Genomic DNA, 21,574 nt, shown 5'->3' on the forward strand with positions numbered 1-21,574 from the left:
AGTAAGATTAAAGCGTATACCTGCATGAACAATGGATACCAGCAATCATAACAGCTGTACGGCATACGGCCGTTTTTATGTATGACATACAACAAAAACACAATACAACAACAACAATACAATAGCGTACAATCTATTAGAGTGTAGATTAGGCTAAGTCTGTAAGTAGTTTTTGTAAGTTCTTTTTTTGAAAGAAACAGTTTAAATTTTAATAAAAATACGGAATACGGAAATACGAATCTATATACAATAACGGGAAACTGTCTTAAGGTACCGTTCGGATCCAGACTGCACCAGCATTACTGCAGCGGTATTGCAGCGCGACATAAGGGCAGACTGCATTGCTGCCACACACATAGGAACGTCACCTTAAGACGGTTTCCCGTTATCGTCTATAGGTATATAATAGATTAGTATTACCCTTCAATGGCCACTAAAAAAAGAACCTGTATGTCATACATAAAAGCGGCCGTATGCCGTACAGCTAATATGATTGATGGTATCCATTGTTCATGCAGGTATACTCTTAAATATTACTTTGCTATAAAAGTGACGTACTCAGAAAGTGGCGAATTCAGAAAGCGAGGGCCTCAGAAAGTGGCGTTCTCAGAAAGTGACGTCCTCAGAAAGTGGTGTTCTCAGAAAGTGACGTACTCAGAATGTGACGAACTCAGAATGTGACAAACTCAGAATGTGACGTACAGAAAGTGACGTCCTCAGAACGTGACCTAACTCGAAAGTGACCTCTTAAGCATGTGACATACCCCGCCTAAACCTAGCTATAGTTATTAAGTTACCTCTAGCGTTTTGTTAAAACATAAACGTTTTGTTTTCAGTTCCAAGATATGGTTGATCACAGATAGCGCTACAAGGCACGATTGAATAAGACATGATTTGCTTTTATACATCTTAACCGATGAAATATTGTTTATTGCTTTAATTCCGTTACGCAAAAGTAAAAAAACCCGTAATTGGCTATTAAAGACATAGAACTACCGCTTAGTACGGAGCGTCGCGCAGTACTTTCGAATTACTTCTTGAATCTTCAAAACCAATCGAGATGCCACTATAAAAAAAATTATAGGACATTAGTACACCATAAGCTACATTATTGTGTAAAAATAAAAAAAATAAAAAAATGCGAAGTTGGAAAAAAAAGATATAATACTAACTTCCGGTTTGTTATATGAAAAAAAGATAAAAAAAACTTTTTTTATAAATTTTCAAGGAAATCAACTAATATTCTCAAATAATCACTATTTAGTTATTATTAAATCCATTGAAAAAATTGCAATAATAATTTTTTTAAAATCCGTTCCTCAAATTTTGTAGTTTTTTTAAATGGGTATAAATTTTTAACGAAGCAATATATTAAAAAAGTAATGATGCCAATTTTTTTAGTTCACATATAGGTCCAATTAATCCAACTATGAACAAAATCCAGAACCTGACAATTTTTTTGCTGCCCGCTTGACGTGAAATGCCCCTATTTCCATATTTACTCTGATCAGGCTTGTCTTACATTCATGAAAGCAGTCATTTTTAATTACATGACATTATAATTTGGCGGTAATATGCTTGTTTTTATGTGTACAAAATACATTGTTATAAAAGTTGTCATACTCATTATACGTCATCGACGTCATCGTACGGTCACAAAGAAATCTATTAATATCAAATAAATAATAGTACATTATGATACAAGTGTGCTAAGTTGGTCATTACACACGAGGCGATATTGTGCGCAATAAGAAAGCCGATGTCTGTAATGACCAATGCACACGCGTTTCATACGACGTTTTTCAACACACTTGCGAGAAAAAAAGAAACTATCATATTAATCAAATTTTAATAGTAAAAACAGTTAGTATTGTGTGTTTCATCTGTCATACTCGGTACTCGTACTGCCGGCCGGCCCTCGCTCGCCCCGGCCGCAGGCGGCGCGGCGGGCGGGCCGGCCGGGCCGCGCGCCGCGCAGGCGGTCGGGCGCGCCGGTGCCCGCCCTTTCCATGCATATTATTAGCAATCAGTTAGCTTCTTAACTCAGTCGGATAATATAATGAAAAAGCACGAGTGGAATAATACACTGAAAGAGCACGCGTGTTTAATATCTATGATATATGATATGATATGATATACTATATTATGAGCCAAAAATCGGTGGAATAAAAACGTCGTTTTGAGCAAGTGTGTTGAAAAAACCATTTGTGTGGAAATTTGTCAAATTATACAACAGCTTGTTTATGTTGTAAATTTCCTTATTATATGAGGAATCAGATGAATACGGTAATGTCGACAAAATTATATTTTTTTACTTAAAATCATCGTAGAGATTCAAAAGGAGCCTAAAACAGTGTTTGATTTGTTTTTCATTAATGTTAGTATAATTACTACATGTTGAAACACTCTTAGCGTCTGTAACAATTAGGGAATGCAATACCGGGATACCAGGATCCCGAAATACCGGGATTCATCCCGCGCGTAAATTAAGCGGGATCCCGCGGGATTTGCGGGATTGAGGAGCGACGTGGTTCTTACGTGTTACTAAGTACAAGTAACATGTCTCCTACTGGCGAAAGTTCTTCACGGTGCCTAGATGCATCTGTGGAGGAAGGGGAAAGGACACGGAAGAGAATTTCGCCCGAATTTGTCTATTTTTTGCTGTCTTGTGAATTGAGTAATATTTGTTTTGATTAAATATTCAAAAATAAACATTTATTTATATGAAAAAATATTTTTTGCTTGTATGTACATACTGTTAAGTATGTTGGAGACAGTGTATAAAGAGTTTCCAAGTACTGGCAGTACAGCAACAGTACCTAGTAGGAAATTTACGCTGTGTGAAAGTATTTTTTGAAGACGGAAGATTCGCAGTGCTAAATGAAAGTTGTGTCAAACAGTAATAAAACTGTGGGGCGTATTTTATACCAGTAATGTCTAAAAATTATTTTTTAAGAAGTTGAAAAAAATTTTTTTCATCTCACTTGCTCGTAAAAGGTGTTACCTATTAAGGTAGGCGATGCGGTCTGTAAATCCTAAATTTGGACCTAGGGCTGTACGTGTACCGAAATTAAGCAAAAGTTTTATTTTTTTCCTCTTTTTTTCTCACAAGTGTAATGAGACTTGTGAGGAACATTGTGACGTGCCACAGGAATGACGAAACTCAACACTCGTTCGTATATTTTTGTTTACAGCCCATAATACACAATGTACTATTTCTAAATATTGTTTACTTTTGTATTAAACCTTCAAATTTAGTACCAATTCGTAAAATTGTATAGTAACTTGCGGGATCCCGCGGGACTGAGACTGACAATCCCGCTAAATACCGGGATTGAATTCCTCATGCGGGATTGCATTCCCTAGTAACAATAGGTTGAGGTTTCGGTTCCGGTTTCGGCTCTCCGGCTGTTTGTCGCGTGCCCCTAATTCGCCAGCAAGCACCTTCAGAGCTCCTATATATTCTTTAATTTCTTTTAGAGCTGTACAGTACTTTATTGATGTAGAATCCATGTTTGACTGCAGCCTTTTTATTTGGGCTTCAAGATCACTAATATCATGCCTATACTGCTGTTGTATTTTGCTTATTTTCTTCCTAAGGATAACATTCCTTTGTGTTTTACCTTGCAGGCTTAGTTTATACCGAATGCTGCTTTTCAAGCAGTCGTTTCTTATATATTTAGGTTTTGTGTGTTCTTCAACCCAAATTTGTCATTTTTCATCGAGCCACAGTTTCTTTTGAGCTTCGGTTAATTGTTGCTCAAGGTCGGTTATGCGAGACAGGGACTTTTCATAAATCTCAGCATCGGTATAGTGTTCATGTGTGTCAATTCTCGATTGTAAATCATCGCTTTGTTTGGATAAGTCTTTTAGAATGGCGTCATTTTTTGCCAGTTCACTTTTTAGGGCAGCGTTGCGTTCCAAAACTAACTTAATTTCGATTTCGCCATCTTCTCTTTCTTTAAATAACTTATCACACGTTTCTTTCGATTTCTGAAGCTCAATTAGAGCCACTCGTAACTTATTCTCGGTGTCTTTACTCCGTGTCAACATTTTACAATATCTTGTTTGTGTGAAAATAAATACCAAAAAATAAAATAAAAATGTCTACGGCGCACTGTGCAGGGAAAAATATATAATAAAATAAAATAAATAAATAAATAAAAAAGTGGTGTCGGAGCTACGGTTCGAACCGACTTCTACGGCGCACTATAAGATTTAAGAGCGCTCTAGGTACCACTGAACCAAAGTGGACTTTACGACAAGGGCGAAAAATAGCATACAGCTTCTTTAAATATAATTGAGAGTTCACTTTTGTGTTTTGAGTTCTACCGACCACTAATCGATTTTATTAGTTTGTATTATTTACTGGAATTTCACTATATTTTGGTAACTGAATTAATGTTTAACACTATTTTTGGATTTGCGAAAAATTGCATACAGCTTCTTCAAATATAATCGAGTTCACTTTTATGTTTTGAGTTCTCATCTTCATCTTCCTCGCGTTGTCCCGGCATTTTGCCACGGCTCCATGGGAGCCTGGGGTCCGCTTGGCAACTAATCCCAAGAATTGGCGTAGACACTAGTTTTTACGAAAACGACTGCCATCTGACCGTCCAACCCAGGGGGGAAACTAGGCCTTGTCGGGATTAGTCCGGTTTCCTCACGATGTTTTCCTTCTCCGAAAAACTCATTGGTACGAGCCGGGGTTTGAACCCGCGCCCTCCGGATTGCAAGTCGCACGCTCTTACCGCTAGGCCACCAGCGCTTCACTATTTTGTTTATGTTTTGAGTTCTACCGACCACAAATCGTTTTTATTAGTTTGTATTATTTACTGGAATTTCACTATATTTTGGTAACTAAATTAATGTTTAACACTATTTTTGCACGAATTCACAGTATTTTTGTTGCACGTCTCACAAATGCACTGTCTTAATGTTTCTTTAGTAATGTTGTTTATGTTTTTCTTCTCCGTATTTTAACACGTAAATATCCATTTTTAACTTGTATAAAAATGTATGAAAACACTTGTGCCTAAATTTTGACTTGTTTGTGACATATTGGGCACTAGATTTATTAGATTATATTAAAACTTTATTTTTAAACATTTTATAAATACGGAGGTGAAGTGAACTCCGATGACAGCGCCCAACCAAGTTCCAAGTTCCAAAATTATTTTTATATGATTTTGACCCATGTTCTTTCATTGATACGCGTTAAAATTATAAATAACAAACGAAACCGTCAACGCCCTCTATACAAGAGTAGGCCAAAGCTAGTGGCACCATCTGATCGAGAATCAAAGTTTAGTGATTTTCGAGGCACGTTTTTTCCTTCGACTGTGTCCATCTATTACGGAGTTATATCTATCTGGTTTGACGTAGGTAATGTATTACCAAATACTTAATACCCATATAAAGAGAATTACTTAGAGAATTGAGTTAATTATTTGCTTACAAAAAACAATGCGTTATTTATTTTAACCAGGAATATCTTTTTGTGGTTGTCCCGCGCGGCACTGTTTTGTTATGACTTAAGGACACCTCTCTAAATCTGGTTAGTTTACTTATCTATATATCTTTACATTGAATTAACGATACGAGTACATTACTTGGGCTTCGATCTGCAATGGTAGTGGACATAGAGACGGTATTTTTGATCGAAGAATAGTTATTTTTTTAACGTCGTATTTTGGTACGGTCACTACGACATTCGTATGGGTTCTTATTTATTGATATACAATTGAAATAAAAATGTGTTTCATTATAATAATAGTTGGCAATATGGTGTATAAAATATTCTGTTTAATAAATACGTGAATCGGGTAGGTACATAATGTACGAAAGATGGCCAATTAATATTTTTGTCGACAGTTGTATGGCAACATTTCTACGGCTATTTTGACCATACAAATGTCGAATGAGGCATACAAATGTTGACACAGTGCCATACAAATGTCGGAAAGGTGCCATACAAATGTCGTGTGGGTAAATAGTGCCTTAAAATTTTTGATACTGCCATACAATGTCGAAAAAATGCCACAGAAGAGTCTTATAGAACTTAGTTTGTAACATCCTTACCTTCCGAGTTACACACAACGTTTTTTATCATACTTACAAGGAAATAAATACATTTTAAGCCAAAATAAATGTTAAGTACAACAAAGGTGACAAACAATTATCCGCTATTTTGATCATTTTTAGGGTCAAGAATATAGGGTTCCGTACCCAAAGGGTAAAAACGGGACCCTATTACTAAGACTCCGCTGTCCGTCTGTCCGTCCGTCTGTCCGTCTATCTGTCTGTCACCAGGCTGTATCTCATGAACCGTGATAGCTAGACAGTTGAAATTTTCACAGATGATGTATTTCTGTTGCCGCTATAACAACAAATACTAAAAACAGAATAATATAAATATTTAAATGGGGCTCCCATACAACAAACGTGATTTCTTTGCTGTTTTTTTCCGTAATGGTACGGAACCCTTCGTGCGCGAGTCCGACTCGCACTTGGCCGGTTTTTTTAACGTTGACGTGATACATTATTATTACACGTTAGCAAATAATAAGTAATAACACATTGTGCTACACTGCTTTAAGGGCGGTATGGTTAAAATAGGGAATATTACGCGAAACTCTGCGTAGGGGGCGCCACTACCACAATCTGAGGGTCTATCGTGAAACAAGAAAATAGAAATTTCGTTATCTGACATCTCTGTCACTCTTGCTTATTCGAGCTTATTGCTTATGCGTAGGGGGCGCCAGGGCGCCACTACCACAATCTGAGGGTCTATCGTGAAACAAGAAAATTTATTTATCTAACATCTCTGTCACTCTTGCATATTCGAGCGATAAAGAGGCAGATAGCGAAATTTCGGATTCGCGTTTCCCGGTATGAACTCTGCAAACAAACCACCTTGATGCATCAATGTCATATTTTGTTATCTCTGAAAACTTGTCAAAAATCTGTTAAAGGTACAGTATGTATAAGTTACTCTATGGTTTACTAAACGGGCTAGTGCTGCACTCTGGTGGCAGAACCTTGCAGTAATAGCCCCTATTGTTAACATGACACGATAAATTAAAAATGTTTTTTTCCAATAACAGATTGTTTTTGGTCCAGCACTACAAACTTCAAATGTTTATAGTAAATAAGTTCAATTACTCATTTCATTTCCTGTTTGGATGCAAATTTAATATTGACTCAAGAATTTAAACAAATAAGCACAGCTATGTTTGTGGTGCGACGCTAAGTAATTATACAAATGATTTGTCAGCTGCAGCTGCGGCAGATATAAAAACACTAACTAGGAAATGTACATTTACATTGCGAACGGGCGCTATTTCTTTTTGCCTCGTTTTGCCCTAGTTTAATATTATTATTTTTTCTACTTTTTACTGTGTTCGCAAATGATATTTAACCTTATTTAATGTATTTAACACATGGAAAGATTGTAGATTTATAAGAGGTTCTTTATAAAGATGTATTATTTTTAAAATGCCTAGCTACTTTTATTTCATATACCACATCGGTGGCAAACAAGCATACGACCCGCCTGATGGTAAGCAGTCACCGTAGCCTATAGACGCAAATTTCGTCAGTCATCGCCTCCCGGGCGAAAACTCGTATAGCGGTTAACGGCTATGAATGAATGAATGAATGAATAATTTTATTTGCGGAATATGGGTTACATAGGGTTGGTATAAATATAGTATTTACAAGTTCTCCATATTCTACTTAGACAAGCATGCAAAAAATTATCTGTATTTTTGGTGAATTGTTAATGAATTAAAGATCCAACAAGATACAGAGGCAGCCTATTTACAAGTCTTATTCAACAACATGCCTACTATTACTATGTATATTTAACATTTAAAAACTTATCTATAGAAGACACATTTAGGTCACATAACCAGGCATACAAGCTCCTTTTGAACTGATTAAGAGGTAGATTTTTTTATATATCTCGGAACCTTATTATCACACACATAAATTATGGACTATTTGTCGTTTGTTTCAAGCGAGCTTTAGGTACACATAATTGGTCTTTTTGCCTGGATATCCGGTCGTTGTAGGTTTTAACTTCATAGTTTTTCATAGTAGTTCTAAATAATTTTGATTGCTATGCACAAATACAGCCATTTCGTATATATATAAAGAAGGCAACGACAAAAGTTTGTGTACTTTAAATACGGGTTTACATGAGTCTAGTGGCTTAAGTGAAAATATGGCTCTAATACATTTTTTTTGTTTAACAAAAGCTTTTTGTATGTCGGGGGAATTTCCCCATATAATCAGACCATAGCGGAGTATAGACATGACGAAGCCGTGGTATGCTACTAGGGCTGCCTCACGCGATACAGATTCTCGCAACTTTCGGAGTGGAAAAATATTTTTTTTTTTCAATTTCTTACATACATTTTCAACATGGACATTAAAGTTACAATGCTCATCTAAATATATATCTAGAAACTGCGCTGTGATCTTTATCAACTTGTTCTCCGTTATATGTGATATCAAGTTCTTTGGGTTTGCTCTTTCTAGTAAGGAATTGATCATGTTTAGTTTTAATAATGTTTATCGACAGGTTGTTGTTTTCTAGCCATTGTATAGTCTTTTGTAAGGCTTGCTTTATCTCTTGTTCATACGTCAGATCATTGATACATGGTATAATAATCGATGACACATCGATGCGAATAAAACTGATGGATATCCTATAATTTTCGGAAGATCTTTTATATATAAGGAAAAGAGCAACGGCCCCAGGACGCTACCTTGAGGTACCCTGAATTTATTTGGTTTATAACATGATTTATAATTCACTATGGTATTTCCTTCTTCTTTAATTATTTCTGTACACTGAACTCTCTCACTTAGGTAAGATTTAATCCAGCAATGGATATTACCTCTGTATGATGGTGATGACAGAGCTATGTATGATGAACCCTCGTGAACGTCAGCTGCCGCTCCGTTGGTGGGTTGAGGAATGGCAAGTCACCGTAGCCTATAGACGCAAATTTCGTCAGTCATCGCCTCCCGGGCGAAAACTCCTATAGCGGTTAACGGCTATGTATAGCCCATCCAGCAAACCCTGACCAGCATCATGGCAGCATGCCTAGCCTGGGGGTACGTGCCCAGGAGATGGAGGGATGTGAACGTGATATTCATACCAAAACCAGGTAAGAATGACTACACGGCGGCTAAATCCTTCAGGCCCATCAGTCTCACATCATTCCTGCTGAAAACACTGGAAAAACTGTGCGACAGGGATTTGAGGGATCGAACGCTAAAGAACACACCGATGCACAACAACCAGCACGCGTACAGCTCAGGTAAATCCACAGAATCGGCACTACACATGGTCGTCAGCCGCATTGAGAGAGCCATCCATGCCAAAGAACTGTGCCTTGGCACCTTCATTGACATCGAGGGCGCTTTCGACAAGACCCACTTTACCAGCATAGGGAATGCCTTGGATAGCCACGGCGCGGAACCCGGACTAACAAAGTGGATTATGAACATGCTAAACAAAAGAACTATAAGGTATGCAGGTGAACCGCAGGCCGTGGCGGCGGTGCGAGGATGCCCTCAAGGGGGAGTCCTGTCACCTCTGCTGTGGAACCTAGTAGTCAACAACCTTATAACCAAACTGAACGAGAAACACTTCTACACAATAGGCTACGCTGATGATCTGGCAATATTAATATCAGGTAAATTTGCCAGTACAGTCTGCGATCTCACCCAGGCTGCTCTTCGGATTGTAGAACGCTGGTGTAGAGAATTCGACCTATCAGTCAACCCCACCAAAACAGAAATGGTAATGTTCACCAATAAAAGAGCGCTTGGCAACTTTACCAGACCAACACTTTTCCAAACCGAGCTACAGCTGACCGATGAAGTTAAGTACTTAGGGCTAACTCTCGACAGTAAACTCAACTGGAACAATCACATCAACAAACGTATAGACAAGGCGGGAGTTGTCTTTTGGCAATGCAGAAGGATGATTGGTAAGAGGTGGGGACTCAACCCAAAAATTACTCTCTGGCTCTATAAGACCATAATCCGCCCCTTACTCTGTTACGGTGCTCTGGTTTGGTGGCCAAGAACAAACCTAGGCAACGTACGAGACAAGCTACAAAGACTCCAAAGGCTCGCATGCGCGGCCACCACTGGCTGTACGAGGTCCACACCGACTGCAGCCATGGAGGTCATGTTAAGCCTTCCACCGCTGCACCTACACATACAACAAGAGGCCAGTCTCTCAGCGGTAAGGCTGCGAGCCCTTAACATATGGTCCAACATCATAGGAGCTCTTCACACAACTTGCCTGGATAAGGTATATGACGAATTTCCAGTGCTCAATTCGGGCACGGATCGGATTCATAAACAAGCTATCTTCGACAAAAGGTACAAAATACAGTTATACGAGGACGACAATTACGAAGGACTCAATCCTCGGGAGCTCAGAATCTTCACTGATGGGTCCAAAACAGACAGCGGATCGGGCTCTGGAACCTTCTCAGAAGACCTGAACATGTCAATCACCACTCCGCTAGGAGCCCATAACTCGGTATTCCAGGCTGAGTGCATGGGCATCATAAACGCGGCGGCTGCCATTACTGCAAGGAAGGTAGTAGGATCCTCCATCCGCATACTCTCCGACAGTAGAGCAGTCTTGATGGCTCTAAAAAGCCATATAGTCACATCCAAACTTATACACGAATGCCACGAACGACTAATGGAGGTATGTCATAACAATAAGATCACCCTACAATGGATCAAAGGACACAGCGGATCCCGGGGTAACGATGCTGCGGACGAGCTTGCCAGGCAAGGATCGAGTGCGGGAGCGATTGGCCCAGAACCGATCCTCCCGATACCGTTTAGCAAGGTACGTTCAATGCTGCTGGCACGTACAGGGAAACTACACACAGAACATTGGCTAAACCAGACTGGATGCAGACAGGCCAAACAAGCCATGCCTGGCATCAACGGAAAGCTCACAAGGGTGCTCCTTCAATTAGGAAAGACCCGACTGAGCATGGTAACCAGTGTCATAACAGGTCATGGACTATTTAACAAACATCTTTTTATAACAGGTGTCACAGACAGTCCCCTATGCAGAGGATGCATGGAGACAGAAGAAACAGCCTCTCACGTGGTGCTGGAGTGCAGCGGAGTGGCCCCATACAGGGCAAAACATCTCGGATCCCCGAGAGACCTCCCCGAGGTCCTACTCAACATCAAAGGTTTGATAGGTTTCCTCGAGGAGCTGGGCTGGCAGGACTAGCCCACCCCCATGTCACGCAAAATAGGCGCCAGTCGTCGAGTTGCGGAAAATCGCCCGAACTACAATACAATACAATACGGCTATGTATGATGAACCCTCGTGAACGTCAGCTGCCGCTCCGTTGGTGGGTTGAGGAATGGCAAGTCACCGTAGCCTATAGACGCAAATTTCGTCAGTCATCGCCTCCCGGGCGAAAACTCGTATAGCGGTTAACGGCTATGTATGATGAACCCTCGTGAACGTCAGCTGCCGCTCCGTTGGTGGGTTGAGGAATGGCAGCCACCGAAACACGTAACACGGTCTTTCCACCGCGATACAACAGGCTGACGATTTGTTTTATTAACAATAGCATCTAAACTATCATCTGACAAAGTATCAAACGGGAGACGATGACGCCGATGACTGAAAAAAATTTTTTTACATGTTCATTGTGACCAGCTGAGGGTCTTTCCACAGCGATACAATCGGCTGACGATTTTCTTTATTCAAAATAGCATCTAAACTATCATCTGACAAAGTATCAAGCGGGAGGCGAGCACAAAAAAATTTTATAAACTTTATTTGCTGCCATACCCACCAACGGAGCGGCAGCTGACGTTCACGAGGGTTCATTATACATAGCCGTTAACCACTACACGAGTTTTCGCCCGGGAGACGATTGGTCATGGAAATCTGTTCCAGACCCGCGGTCTACTATGGACGCCTGCATCTCCGAGGTGTTTAATGCACGTTGCCGACCTTGATATGAATATTTTGGACCTACATACCTACATTGTAGGTTCGTGTCTCAATGAGGGCTACCGTTTTTGTGCTCACCAGTTGGCGCCACTGTTTTATAAAATCAATACGTTTTAACATCTAAATATAGTCTAAATGTGCCATTTTTCGACCTGTTTAATTTTGCATATATTTTAGTTGGCACTTTTTTTAAACCACTAACATTATTGAGCTACATATATTGTTTACCGTGATTAATCAAAGATGGATAAAGATTTACCACAATTATGAATACGGAGTGACCATTATGAATAAGGATAGATAGATGCTTACATCGATCTATGACCTAGCTAAAGTTGCCGAAAAAGGTTTAAAATTTTATTCTAAAAATAAAATTACAAATAGTCGCACGACAAATTCGTTGTTGTATTTTCTCGAGGGACGAATTGCGACGGCAGGAGTTGGTACACGAGTTTAATTTAATCAATTAGTGCGAGCGTTGGCGGCCGGCTCGGCTATCTCATCGGTATATATTCATTCATTTTTATTGCTTGACTGGTGCAGCAGGGAAAATAGTGTTTCTCTAGTGTCTTTGTGTCTATACACACTGAAATACCTATAAGTATAACAATCTGCTGTAGATCGCAAAACTGCATTGGACAATACCTATTGATAATATTAAGTTCGCTATTTGTTTTTAAATTTAATTATTAATAATGAATAAACATGTTTACTATCGCTTGATAATTAATTTGAACGCTGGTGTTTTGAACACGTAATCTAAATCTGTTTGAGATTTACTTTTATGATATAGGAGGCAATTGATATTTTTCAACCGATTTGGATTATTTTTGTTTGAAAGTTATACATAAAGGTTCGTTCTATTTTTATCAAAATCCAGGTTAATGTGACGATGTGGAATATCATTCTTTATCTATCTAAGGCGGTAAAAATTAAGGGGCGTACTTTTGATGCCTGCGTAAGATGTGAACCTATTTTAATTTAACCAGCTAAACACTATTTTGATGTCTTTTTGGGACCTTTATTTGGGGATGTTATAACGTGTAGAGAAAGTAATACGATTATACGATACGATATTATGTTTGTTGCAGAAATGATGACGTGCCGACTGGGGTCGAGGCGGCTGGGCGGGTCGCGCGGCTCGCTGCAGGCCGGCACCGCGTGCTCCGCCGCTAGCGAGCTGGACCTCTCCTCGCGCTCGCGACGCTCGCAGAAAGCTCGGTATGTGATGCACTGATGTGCATGTTATAATAGTACCTACATTACGATACAATTGCTAAAAGTAGGAAATTACCTCACGTTAAATTACGTTTTACAGTACACTCAGCATCAAATATAGCTGCAAAAGTGGTCAAATAGTTCGTTACACTATATATTTAGTACAGTTTGATGAACTATTTGCTCACTTAGGCTGCTACAATATATATATTTGACGCTGACTATGCACACCGGCGGCGCGGCGGGAACCTTGTAACGCGGAGTCTGCGCCCACGACGACGCGGCGCCACCGCGCGGTGGCCCGGTCGAGGCGGTTTACCTATCTACACCGCGATACAAAACTTAGCGCCGCGCCACCGGCGTGCCACGCCGCTCCGTTACATGGGTTCTTCACCTTAGAGCGGCTAAAAGGGATGAAAGAGTCGGCATTGTACCCGTTCATTATCAGCATGTTGTTTAAACATAAATAATAAAAGGCTTTTATAAAAAAAATATGACAAGACAAATAAAAACATCGTAATTATTTTAAAGTGATCACTGCGTCCTGAGGCTCTGCAATACACAGTGAATAGGCTATTTAGATGACAAATTTTCATTAATGGTATCAATCAATCGATCAGGTTTGTTTTTAAGATCAAACGTCTATATGGACTATATGGGACCCATTGCATTAAAGCAATACAAAAGTCAGAAATGATAGTCAAAGTCCGACAGTCGTACTTCACTCGCGAAACGCTCCTAACAAAACGATACGTGAGTCACTCACTGGTCACTGAGGGCCGATTTTGAATGTATGGACAAATCAAGAAAATTGCGTTAATATCGGTGAAATATTTCGTTTATGTATATAGTTGCTGTACAATTTTTTTTTGGATATTTCCTTTTTGGGAAGTTAAAAAATTACTTAAATTTTGAAACTTTCATGTCCTGTATTTTTGTATTATTTCCGTATATTATTGTAATATCTACATTATTGTGTTAATTGCTCATTTGCTATGTTACTAGATTTTGTTATAAAATTCATGTGTCATCATCCCTATTGCCGTTGGCGGTTTTCTGACCAACATCAGATATCGTGTCACCCGTCACCCCTAATAACTGATGAACAATGTTTTTTTGTGTTTAAACGAATCTACATTTGGATTCATAGGTGTGTTCATTTCCAACGTAGACTGTAAATTTAATGTAATTTGACCATGTTCATTACATACGTAAAATATATTCACTTTTAAAAAAATAATCTTTTACATAAACAAAGTTCCACGTAACCGCCTAAAATGCTACTTTTAACCGACTTCAAGATTTCAAAAGGCGGAGGTTCTCAATTCTGTTGTTTTTTTATTTATTTTATGTTTGTTACTCCATAACTCCGTCATTTCTGGACCGATTTTGAAAATTCTTTTTTTGTTTGTAAGTATATACATACAGATTGGTCACGTTTTTGTCAAAACACAGATCTGATGATGGGATCCATGAGGAATCGAGGGAACTCCTCAAATGTTTAAGGCATACATATAGTGATTTTAGTATTTTCATCAACAAGTCAAGCATTTACATTTAAAAAAGTAACATTTGATGAAGTAGAACTGCTGATGATGATCAGAACGGAACTCTTCAATTACGAATAGTTCACGTTTGGCGATTTGTCCTCTTCGTTATGTTTGTTAAGAAAGTTAGGTTTTCAAGACACATTTTTGTCAAGCTCGAGTTCTGATGATGGGACCCATGAGGAACCGAGGGAACTCCTCAAATGTCAAAGGCATACATATAGTGATTTTTGTATTTTCATCTACGAATCCAGCATTTACATTTAAGTGTGTAACATTGTGACAAAAGTGACATTTGATGAAGTGGAACTGCATTTATTCTCTTCGTTATGGACCCAGACCTAAACTTGGACCCAGTCTCGGACCTGGGTCTGGACATGGACCCCAACTCGGTCCCGGACCCGGACCGAACTCCGACCCGGACTTGAACCCGGACCCCGACTCGGACCCGGACCCAGATCGATCTCGGACCCGGACAGCCGGTCATGGACCCGGACTCGGATCTGGACATGGTCTTGAACCTGAACCTGAACCCAGACCCGGACTCGGAAATGCTACTAGAAAAGTGGGTTAGGTGGGTGGGTGGCTTTGAACTGCGATCCTCACAGAACCGAACTGCTATCAGAAAAGTGGGTTAGGTTAGGTTAGAACTGTGACCCTTAAAGAAACGAAATGCTATCAGAACTTGGGTTAGGTTAAGTTAGAACTGCGACTCTTACAGAAACGAAATGCTACTAGAAAAGTGGGTGGTTTTACCTCCTTTTCTACATAATAAGGCAAAAAGATGCTGTCTTTTTCATTTCTTTGTCTGGAATCTAAGTGCACCATCAACGATAAGTAACCTTTCAACGGCATCCCCCATTGAAGTCGGTTTTTTTTTCTTAAAAATTATTTTAGCACAATGATACATCTCATGAACATGATGACATGCTGGAGAAATGTTGATGGTGCATAAGGACGCAAGGTGAAAAAGGTTGCCCAGGAAGATTGAATATTGCCTTAAACATGACAACAAAATAATAACGAAATTGATACCTTGAATTGATGTTATGACAAAATAAATATCTAGATAAACAAAGCATCCATTGAAAATATAATCAAGGTCGATGTTACACGGCAAACTGCGAAGCTCTGGTAGTACTATTATTTATTCTGTGGCTCTGGTTACCCTTAGTAACGTAACATGCTCTTGACCTGGTAGCCGTACAATGCCCTGGGGCCCGGCAACGATTTTATAACTACCTAGGTAGTTAAGGCTTAGCTTCTGTTGCGTAACTGTACCGGCATAATAATGTCAATGTACGATTTAGTCTGCGTATCGTTACTCAGAGTTTGTCATTAGAAATTATTGGATTATGAAATATATGAATGTAATAATCCTTATTATTCGCATTAATGCTTGTTTTGGATCCATATATGATCGTACGATTAACGTATACCTACCTAAGATTGAAATAGTAAGTAACCTGGAGTGGAATTTGCCAGACCGCTTATAGACAGAACGTGACTTAGCCTTAATTGGTAATTTTATTAATATACGATTCGTAATCGTAAATCCCTATTGGCTAATCGGGAATAGTTATTTGTTTTACAAGGGGGCAAAGTTGTTGTTTAACCTCTCGTGCTAATATTGATGCCCGAGCAAGCGACAGATTCCAAAAATTAAAAGTGGTATTTGAGAGTTGCGAGGGTTTCAATACACGAGGGTTAAACTAATTTTGCCACCGAGTTTTCACCACACCAACGCAAGGAAAATACTAACTGTAAAATATCAAAGAAAATCAAACCAAATCAATTCAAAATTAATATTATTAAATATTTATCATTCAAAATCATCATTTAAAAGTCAATTCTACCAGCAACATAAGAAAACAACTCAAAATTTGCATTTGATTATTACTTTGCCTCACATGTGAATAAAATGCAACTTTCTGACCTATCAGATTTTAAACAACCAGCCTTTACCAGCTTATGTGGTGAAAAATAAATTGTCATTTTAGCACTAAAAATTAAAAGTTATTAGCATCTGATGAGTTTTTAGGATAAAAATAACAATTTACTTAGTGTTAAAACGACCGCTGTCTCTATGAAGGCGCGGGCGGAGAGGTTCGAGGAGCTTGCTTGCCGAGAACGGACGGGACGGCGAGACAAGAGCCCTTTTCTGAAGGGCACCTTAATCACGTCACGAGTGCTGACTCGATCACCTCCGCCTTCATATGAGCAGCGACGCGAGACCTTTAGTTTAGTGTAAACGTACTAATTTATTCAGTGTAAGTAAATTTATGCAGATTCAAGGGTTTTAGCTGTTCATGTAGATAGCGAAGTTTCAAGGTCGACCGAATCTTTAAGAAAGATACATTACTTACATTTATAACTGTACTTCAGAACTCCTATAGTTCAATTACTTTTATTTATAAAGCTCTGATTCGATTTTTGACGTCCTCTTTGGTCCTTTGGTAAAGTATGTGTCACGAAATGGACATATTTTAGCGATCGCGCTCAATCTGGTACTGGGGGCCTAGCCAAAGTGACAATGTTGATAGAAAGTGCCATCCCATCCCATTTTTTATTACAAGCTTATTATTAACTTGCAATGTATAGAAAGTGCCATCCCATCCCATTTTTTATTACAAGCTTATTATTAACTTGCAATGTACCTATGTATGTAATATGTATGTAACATGTTTGTAAGGGTCTAATTTTGCAAGTTAAATTTGACCCACTTCCCGGTTTCCGATGAAGCTGAAAATTTGCATACATATGTAAGTCGGGTGACAATGCAATATTATGGTACCATCTAGCTGATCTGATGATGGAGACAGGAGGTGGTCATAGGAACTCTATGATAAAACAACGCAACCAAATTGTGTTTGGGGTTTTTAGAATTGTCTCCATGAGTATTAGTTGCCTGTGGAAAGAAAAGTACAGTCAGCGATAAAAGCTTGTACCAAAAATGAAATTTGTGCCAAAAACTTATTATTTTCGATAGGCGTTTGTCGATGTATGATTATATGTATGATTTTCATTTTATCTAATTTAGAGCAAGCGACCACATGGCAATGGCATGCTACACCTACGCTGCAGAAAAGATTAATGGCAGCGGGAGAAAAGCTACGTAATATATGTAGGTAACATGACTGCCGCGTCTATTCTATCAAGAAAGTTATAAACGTTTTGGTTTCAATGTCTCCAAGCAACAATTATTAATTTTGTTAAAATTATGAAAACCTTATTGCACAATGCTAATAGTTAAACAAACGCCTCAAGGCAATTTGCTTTCTGTCTGAATAATGGTCGGGCAACCAAATACTACAGACCAGACGATATCACACAATGTTAGTAGTCTCACTGTAGTTCTCGAAAAGCATCACTCTGAAGTGGAGCACAAAGTGATCAACAGAACTCAGTAATAGACAATTGCTATGTTATGAGATGCACTAGTGCTGCGACTATGTTTGTGGTAATACATATGAACTCAGTAATAGACAATTGCTATGTTATGAGATGCACTAGTGCTGCGACTATGTTTGTGGTAATACATATGAACTCAGTAATAGACAATTGCTATGTTATGAGATGCACTAGTGCTGCGACTATGTTTGTGGTAATACATATGAACTCAGTAATAGACAATTGCTATGTTATGACATGCACTAGTGCTGCGACTATGTTTGTGGTAATACATATGAACTCAGTAATAGACAATTGCTATGTTATGAGATGCACTAGTGCTGCGACTATGTTTGTGGTAATACATATGAACTCAGTAATAGACAATTGCTATGTTATGAGATGCACTAGTGCTGCGACTATGTTTGTGGTAATACATATGAACTCAGTAATAGACAATTGCTATGTTATGAGATGCACTAGTGCTGCGACTATGTTTGTGGTAATACATATGAACTCAGTAATAGACAATTGCTATATTATGAGATGCACTAGTGCTGCGACTATGTTTGTGGTAATACATATGTACTTACGTAAATATATAAAACATATATTTTAATATTACGTTTGCCGGCAAAATAAACTTCTAATAAGTTTGGAGGGTGTCCACAATAACGCGGCGTTATGAATGTATCTGACCTTCCCTCGCCGACATAAATTACGAGCCTCGTGACATTCTTGTCCTGTGTCAACATTTTACGGATGCCGCTTTAGCGTGGTTTACCACGCCAAATGAAAAGCGTAACATGTCGGTACGAGTAAGCGGGGCGGCAGCGGAAGCACATTTTTGCACAGTTTATATCTCATTTCACGGTACTTACGTGAAGGCAGCGCCTTCAACTTCCAGTCTCGTGAAGTTTCATTAGAAAAACTACCTAATGTGACGAAATTGATTCGTTTTTGAATGTTATTTACACACTTTGACATCATCATTTGGTCCAGATTTTACGGCACGTGTAGGACATAGTGACGTGTTCGACGTGTTCGAAAGAGAATGGAAGCATTTGAAATGTGGTGCTGAAGGCGAATGGAAGGTTGAAGAGTCAGGATAACGAATGAGGAGGTGTTAAGAAGAGTGAGTGAATGAAGAGCTATCCTAAACAGTCAATAGTGTTTACTAAACACTATTGCAAATAGACGCGGAAACATGATTGGACATTTAATATGACACGACCACTTCTTTAAAACTATCCTGGAGGGGCGGATAGGAAGCAAGCTGGGTAGAGGAAAATCCAGACGCAGCTTTTTAGAACAATTGAAAAAAAAGTAAGGGTCGTGTCGTATCAGCCAAAGAGCTGGCTCAGGATAGGGAAAGCTGTAAGATACTCCACGGACAAGAGAATAACTCTTAAGTTAATGATGATGATGATGATGTTCGACATAGTATACCTATGTATAATAATAGTTAGCGCCACTTGCACCATCCCACTAACCCGTTAACCCAGTGTCAAATTGTACTGGTAACCATGGTAAGTCCAGGTTTAACCGGTTAACCTCGGGTTGGTGGGATGGTGCAAGTGGCGCTAAGAGTTGGAATTGAGTACCTCCTTGATTAAATCGAATTCTCCCCATTTCCATCGCGATAATTTGATTAAGTGCTCTAATCCAATTGAAACCTTGTCCCTCGCTAAGTCAGTTGCTTTGAGTTACCTCTCCCTATGCCGTCTAATGTGAGGGTTAAGATGGCTTTTATGATATTAAACCACTAACTACACTACCTAGCAGTGGCGGGGCCCATAAAACTCGATTCCCGCCGGTTTGCCTAATACTCAGAGAGTAAGAACCTTTGCTACAGATTAATAGAAGGAAAGCCAAATAAACTCCGTCCCTTCTACGAATGTATTTATTTTCACGCGCTGCCCCTTCTACCTAGGTACTTAGTTACTTACCTACAGGCACTGTTAGAAATAGTTGATCATAATATTTAGTTTTTCGTTGCGATGAGGATATACTACGTCAGATAAGGTCTGGTAAACCAATTTTAGCCAGTAGAAAAAAAAAGGGGTTATAATACTTATAATACTAGCATAAGAAAAATACAGTATGATTTTCTCTACCTATGCTCGACTGGCAAGCGACTCTTCCCAAATAATCCAGTCATTTTATGGCCCGGAAGTATGGCGAATTGGAAATAAATAATTAATAATGGCCGATATTTTTAGTTGAACGGGTATATCATGATTCTAGTATTACATACGAACTAAAAACCAACAAAATTAGGGATTTGGGTGTGATGATCATGTGATACTAAACTTCTATTTGATATGCATATCGATAGCATTATAAAAAGTGCCTTGAAAACCCTAGGGTTTATATTGCGTAACTCTGCTTATTTTACTCAAGCAGACGCTTAAAATTCTTTACTGTTCTTTAGTTAGGAGTAAGCTTGAATATGCGTCAAATTTGGAATCCTTGTTATGCCACTTATACTCGTATAGATAGGATAGAAAGAATCCAGAAAAAGTTCCTGAAACACCTAAGCTTTAAGCTGAAGCAGCCCTATGACTCCTCTAATTACCTAAGCATATGCAGGAAAGGAAGCAACACCTTATTCCACTAAATAAACGGCGAGAGATTGCTGATATTGCCCATATACTAAGCATCACCAGTGGGTATATTGATTGCCCTGAACTGCTATTTAAACTTTCATTTAATACGCCCGCCCGATCTAAACGTTACGCTCCCTTCATTTCGCCCAAACTTACTTCATCCAATTGCAGACTAAATAGTTTTTTATGTCGTGCTAGTCGTAATCTAAATATTCTATCCAGAGATTTGGACATTGATGTTTTTAATGGTTCCATTCCTTCAGTGAAGCGAAAATTAGCGAATCTATTTTTTAACCCACTTTGATCCTAATTGTTTTGTTTTCACAAGTAACAGGTCTGCGATTTGTCTGAGTGTTAAGTATTTATTTACGTAACCTTTATTTTAGTTACTATTAGTTAGTAACTATTATTAACAGTTTTGTATTCTAAATAAGCTTTGAGATGTACCTATAAAACTTTGAGTTGTATAAGATTTAGAATTTTTTAGTATAGTTTTTTAATTTATGAATCGTGATAGCATTGTGTGAAATTGTGCGCGCAAAGTTTGATATAATTATTGTTTGTTTAATTTCTATCTGTGAGTATCTGTAATTGGCTTTGTATTGTTACCTAAATTAGCATAATGATTTTGTAGCTGTTGGTACTCCTTAAATAATAAAATATCGGTGTTTGATTTCCGGTACAAGTATGTATGCACCTACCTATTACAAATGTTTTTTTCTGTAGGATTTTTAGGAAAATATCTTTTCTAGGTCGTTTAATACGTATTTAAACAGTATATA

At 38.7% G+C, this 21,574-nt stretch overlaps 1 protein-coding gene across 2 annotated transcripts in view; it reads left to right on the forward strand.

The window, feature by feature from the left end:
- The first annotated feature begins 13,121 nt into the window (after positions 1-13,121).
- Positions 13,122-21,574, forward strand: part of LOC134754835 (cyclic nucleotide-gated cation channel alpha-3) — an 86,734-nt gene continuing 78,281 nt past the window's right edge. Inside the window, exon 1 of one of the 2 annotated variants that reach the window (XM_063691267.1) lies at positions 13,122-13,249. In XM_063691267.1, the coding sequence (XP_063547337.1) occupies positions 13,122-13,249 (128 nt within the window). The remainder of the gene's footprint in view (positions 13,250-21,574) is intronic. The other variant, XM_063691266.1, reaches the window with a different exon arrangement.

Source organism: Cydia strobilella, chromosome Z (genome assembly GCF_947568885.1).
Source record: "Cydia strobilella chromosome Z, ilCydStro3.1, whole genome shotgun sequence".
Classification (NCBI taxonomy): Eukaryota; Metazoa; Arthropoda; class Insecta; order Lepidoptera; family Tortricidae; genus Cydia; species Cydia strobilella.